This window comes from Cibotium barometz, chromosome 17 (genome assembly GCF_041138505.1).
Source record: "Cibotium barometz isolate CiBa-2024 chromosome 17, ASM4113850v1, whole genome shotgun sequence".
Classification (NCBI taxonomy): domain Eukaryota; kingdom Viridiplantae; phylum Streptophyta; class Polypodiopsida; order Cyatheales; family Cibotiaceae; genus Cibotium; species Cibotium barometz.
In genome coordinates this window covers 14416908-14422577 of record NC_141062.1, presented here as the reverse complement: position 1 = coordinate 14422577, position 5670 = coordinate 14416908, and the positions used below count along the sequence as shown (strand labels likewise).

The following is a 5670-nucleotide window of genomic DNA, read 5'->3' as shown; positions in this document are numbered from 1 at the left end:
TCTTGAAAAACATTTTAGCATGCAATTTCAGGTTTCATTTTCAAGTTTCATGAAGGGTACTTTAAACAACTAGGAGAAAGAGAAAAATGCTCATTTTAGACCATAATAGATTAAAAAAACTTATGGAAGGGTACTTTAAACAATTAGGAGAAAGAGAAAAATGCTCATTTCATACCATAATAGATTAAAAAAAACTAATGGGCTACGTGGCCAACAAGCCATTAAATTGTTAGACATGTCCATTCGGATATGCTAGGGGATTAAAAACCTTTTAACACCCAAATTGAAACATTCAAGAGCACTTTAAACATTTAGGAGAAAAGCCAAAAAATTAACAAATAGTTCATAAAAATCTTTTACATCCTTGCAATGCCATAAGAGAATAATCTTTTTTTTATCAATCAAATAACGTTCTACCCCTATAAATTACAATGCGTTAAACAAAAACGTTCTCTTCTTGTTTTTCAAGATTAATTTTAAAATTGATCACCTCGATATTTTTGTGTGGTTAAAGTGGGGGTATAGCTACTAGAAGGTAGCGAGGTGGAGGAGATTGAAGGGGAGGACATCGGGCGGTCTGCCGGCCCAGAAGGTGTTAGCAATAAGAGCGTTAAAGGCACTAGTAGGGTGAGCCATGTCCCAAAATACGTATTCCGATGCGTTGTTGCACACCTTGGTCACTGATTTGATGAAGCATGGCACCCCTCCATATGGCCCCGCACCGCAGCACGCCTCATGCCCATACACAAACCCTGCAAGAAGAAAACCACCTCAATTCTCAACTTCTATCACCTGCACCATGTAACGTTGTACCAGGTTGACACTTTTTTTTTGGGTGCCCAAACTAGATGAAAAAAGTATAAATTCTCCCATTTTTTCCATTTGCTTTGCACACAACTAGAACCTTTCTTGTAAAGGTAGTCAAACGACAACGCTACCTCGTGTTCACGTCATGTTGATGGCCGTGGTGGTAAGTAATTACTTAGATAGATCAAGCGAGGGCAGTGCAGAAACGGATGCAGGAGTGATTATTGGATTTCTTACCGTAAGCGGGTGGGTCGTTGATGGCTCGCCATGTCAAGTCGTAGGAGTTGAGATAGACGAGATGGACATCTGCAAGGCTTTGTTGCAGTTGGTGGGCAAGCACAGCCAAGGCTTTGTTGAAGTTCTGAACTTGTTGGTTCATCTCCGAGTCGCATTCCCCATGGTGACTGTTCCTCATCAAAAGCTCCAAAGGGATGCATGAGATGGGAGGTATAGCCACTATCGCCAACTTGCGGGCCCCCATCCCATACAATGCCTGCACTAATTCCAGCGCCGCATTAATTAATCACTCCTCAAGCATTCCTACATTAGTCACTTCTTCCTATAGTCTTTCTATATTCATCAACTACTCTTTGCATCCACGTCTCTCGACATAGTGCTTGGTCTCGGCAATGCAATAGGTTATGCCCTTATAAGTAGGGCACTAGGCCAAACAAGTGTCAGTCATGCATAGAACCGCCTATAGAGTTGTTAGCCAAGCAGTGCTTAATGCTTGGTTGGTTTGCAGTGTATATATTTAGCTCCTCCTGAAATTTAAAATTCACGGTTTGTATTTGGAATTGCCTTTATTTTCTAAAGGTCAAAATCCATACAAATAAATTGTGATCATTTCTCTATTATTTTATAACTCGTTTGTCTCTTTTTATTTTGATTGTTTGGCTAAAAGAAATTCCAGACTTTCCGCCAAGACGACGATCTTCTCAAAGACGGTGCTCTGCGACGTGAAAAGAAGGTTAAAACAGTGCCGTGACATCAGCACAATATCGTACCTTCAGATGTGCTTGGTACTGGGCGATGAGGAGGTCTCTGAAGGCGTCGGGGGTGTAAAGCTGGCGAAAGGTGCTGTTTGTGAGAGGGAAGCTGAAGTAGTTCACCAGGTAATCGTTGCTGCCCAGAAAAATCACGAAGAGCGACCTGGACAAGGACTCCATCGCTTCCTTCTCCCCCTTCATCATGGCCACCCATCGTTGCCTCACCTCCACGAAGCAGCCAACTTGCTTTGAGAAGCTCAGATGCTGCCCCTGTTAATGTCAGTAGCTTAGATATTTCAATTAAGCCTCCCTTGTTTAGATCACGCACAAGCTTTCATTATATATATATATGGCGCAAGCACAATCACCTTACAATTAATGTGTTATAAATAACAATCGCCTTACAATTAATGCTGATTAAGGACTTGTCTTACGAATATATCGCCTGTGGAGTTGAGGATGCCCGCGCCCGCCGATGCGAAGCTCGCACCTTGCAGAATGTCGTCGCCAGCTTTGAGGTAAGCAGGTGGGTAAGGCAGTCCCGCCATCTCCGCTGCACAGACCACAGCGATGACAGCTGATAGCAGATTAAGCTGCTGTACATGATCTGAATTCACCTGAGCTTCAAGAGGTCGACAAGAGAATTGGCCGTAGTATCCTCACCCAGGTAGTCCACACTGAGAGGGCCATTACAGAATCTGCCGTTTGGGCGGTGCCCAGTGAAGTCCCCTCCGTAAGGGAGTCGGTCTGCCTTGGCAACTGTAATGAGCTTGTCGTTGTTGCCGGCGTCTAACAACGAGTCTCCGAATACAAAAATGGCAGAGTAAAGGCTGCCGCTGCTACAGCGAGTGAACTGCAAAGAGGCCAAGCAGAACAAAAGCAGACAGGAGGAAGCCATGCTGTTGTAATTAGTTGTAACTTGTCGGGAACACAATACCATTTATACTCCCGTGCAGCAGCGGCGTGCGCTTGAAAAGAAAAGGGACGAATTGTGGTCAGGCACTGCTTATTTCTTATTGGTTAGGAAGGTAGCTCATTTCTCATTGGTTAGGAGCTGCAAATCCCTCATTGATTAGGAAAACCAGAGATGAGTAACTACACATTATATATATTTGTACTCGCAGACTGTAGTAACTAGCCATATTGAAATTTGAGAGCTTATGTGGTTTAAAGATCTCTGGACATCGGTTTAAAGATCTGTGGACATCTACGCGTCCTCATCAATAGGTTTTGGAGCCGGCCACATGCATATACGGGAGGTGACGGCGGGTCTCTTTCCGCGTGAGGTTGCACTGTTGAATTATCATGAATGCAGCAGCAATGGCTGGCTTGGCTTCCCTTGCTTGGCCTTTGGCAGTTGCGTGACTTTGTCGGGCTCTTGCTGCAATAACTACAACGATTCGCAATGCGCCGTGCGGGCGAAATCGCGAGATGTTGGCCATCGCCTGCTGGCAAAATGATGGGAAACAGGGCTGGAATTTGAATGCCTAGCCGCCTGTTTTAACCTTCAATTTGAAACAACTACTAGGTTGCCCTTCAAAATTTAGAGAATTATAGTGAGACGCCCTCTCTCAAGGCCTCAAACTGATTGGAAGCATGCATGGCATGCAGCACTCGAATTCAATGAAGGCGACGAGTCATTGGCAAAAGCAGAGATGGCCTGGCATTTTCTTCCACAACCTTCAAAGATCCTACGCAGGACACTGCTGCGTCACCGTATTACGACCCTTACACATCTAGCCTGCTGGCTCTGGGCGGGGCACGAGCCCATATGATTACCGAACACTTATTATACCGCTAGTAGGTTGAAACAATTCTCGGTTTCTATAAGTAACTGTTTTTTCTTATTATTGTTTTTTCAAAGAGGTTCGCCATATGTAAACCCTCACTATCCAGTGGGTTCAAGGTCTACTTTAAAGACCCCTTATCTGTGAATTTTTCATGAATAAAACACATCTTTTTTCTATTCAACCTATGAATACCTCTTCTTAGTGGTACCTTTCTGTATGTAAAAAATGTATAAAAGAACAATTTTAAAAATTCCTTCTCTTGAACCCACTTTTTGCTTACAAATTTATGAGTGGTCCGACCCCCCCTCCCCCCTGAGATTGTCTTACAAGTCATATCAACATTTGTTCATATTGCTTATATAGAGGAGAAAGAACAAAGAGTCACCTTCTTCATCTTGACATTCCACATCAAAATTAAAAACACCGACAAGCATAAACGGTTTCCTAAGGAAATTTAGGATATTGAACAAGCAAAAAAAAGAAAGAAAGAAAGCAAGAATAAGAAAAAAAAACATGTGATAAAGAGAAAGAATAAAAAGAAATGTATTATTAAAAAAACCCTGAATCATCCATGCAAAAATAATTGAAGCATATAGAGCCTGCTGAACCACATTTACTAGATTTGTAGAGAAAGAAGCTATACGAAATGGGGGAGGGGGAGGGAGGGAGGGAGGAGAAAACATACTATAAGGGTTTTGAATAGAGGTGAATAGCATTCAGGCTTTGTAATTAAATATTAGAATGACATTAAACAAAGAAAAGAAAACAACACTCATATTTACTTGAAAAGGATGAGGTTAATTGGTCTTTGCTCTCCAAGACCTCCTCCACATGACCAACTGAAAGAGGACACGATAATGAGTGCAAAGAGAGTGGAGTGAGGTCACATGCTCTGGCCTTTACTCCTCTTTTTTTAAAGTAAATCAACTTGGCTAGAAAATATATTAACTTATAAGTGTTACTATGTGTGTTATAATATGATGCTACAAATGAACGCTGCTATAACCAAGTGGATCAAAATGGGTCCAACTATATCCCAATCGAAAGTAATTAGTTTACTTGAGGTCCACTTGAGTCTAAAGGAGTGTAGCTGAGTATAATTAGACTCCAAAATAAAAGGGATTTTAAAGTTTTCAGATTTGGAACTAAAAATGAGCAATTTGTGCATGCTATATGTAGCGTTGTAATGTGGGGATAAGGTAGGTAAATTAACACAAGTTTGATAGCTCAGCAAGACATAAATATGTTTTTTCAGGGGGTTTGCTAAAAAATTCATATCTTGTGAATGGGAGTGGTACTTTAGCATTTGTCTTCTAAGGCATGTCTTCATGAATGTGGCAATTCTTAGAAAATTATTAAAATGATAAAAAAACCTTAAGTATAATTGATAAATCACCATAAGTAGAGGTATATCTAGCACTATATTTCAAATAGGTTACGCATTTACAAAGTAGGCTCCTACATGGAAGAAAAAAAATAATCTCAACCCATTATAAATTTCTCTTAAACCTTATATGGTATTTAAGAGATGAGAGAGACTTTTCCATATAACAAAAATCATTGCATTAACAGTTAAGTCAATTAAATTTACTTCTTAGAATCCCTTTTTAGTTGTTGAGTCTTTGACACACAAAATACAACAATAGTGTGAGATTATATGGTGATTTACTTTAGTTATACTAATAAATCAATGTCTTCACTAAATTAATCGATCAAGAATACATATCGAAACATTTCAATTTAGTTAGAAAACAAGGTGGTAGTCTCAACTTTTAAAGCTTCATTGATAACAAAACAACATATATGAATCCTTGCTTATATTAATTGGATCATCTAGTGAGAAACTTATGAAAATAGTGTTTATTATTATATAAAATGACTAGATATTTCATTTAAAACCATATGAAATGTTAGAAAATTCATGAGGTAGTCTCTTATTCTATAGTAATAAATATGGTTCAAAATTTGTAAACTTTTGTGTAAAACAAAGTGCTTAAAAGGATAGGTGTATATGTGATTGGCTCTCATAAATTGCATCAGCAAAGTATAACATTGTATAGAACATGTATGCAAGATTTGATCCT

The 5670-nt window shown here is 39.8% G+C and overlaps 1 protein-coding gene across 1 annotated transcript; it reads right to left on the bottom strand.

The window, feature by feature from the left end:
- Window positions 1–419: 419 nt before the first annotated feature.
- Window positions 420–3238, bottom strand: LOC147629712 (GDSL esterase/lipase At1g29660-like). Its single transcript, XM_086810951.1, has 6 exons — window positions 3051–3238; window positions 2460–2695; window positions 2231–2349; window positions 1815–2066; window positions 1045–1300; window positions 420–752 (listed from the first exon to the last, which is right to left on the bottom strand). Exons 1-6 carry the CDS (start codon window positions 3236–3238, stop codon window positions 529–531), a joined length of 1275 nt encoding a protein of 424 aa, XP_086667077.1. The 3' UTR covers window positions 420–528.
- Window positions 3239–5670: the final 2432 nt, after the last annotated feature.

Excerpts from the sequence above, each read along its gene's own strand:
- LOC147629712 (XM_086810951.1), bottom strand. The coding sequence starts at position 3,238 with ATGGCCAACATCTCGCGATTTCGCCCGCACGGCGCATTGCGAATCGTT. Across the intron at positions 1,301-1,814 it reads AGTACCAAGCACATCTGAAG|GCATTGTATGGGATGGGGGC; the intron begins GTACGATATTGT and ends GAATTAGTGCAG. Across the intron at positions 753-1,044 it reads CAACGACCCACCCGCTTACG|GGTTTGTGTATGGGCATGAG; the intron begins GTAAGAAATCCA and ends TTCTTCTTGCAG.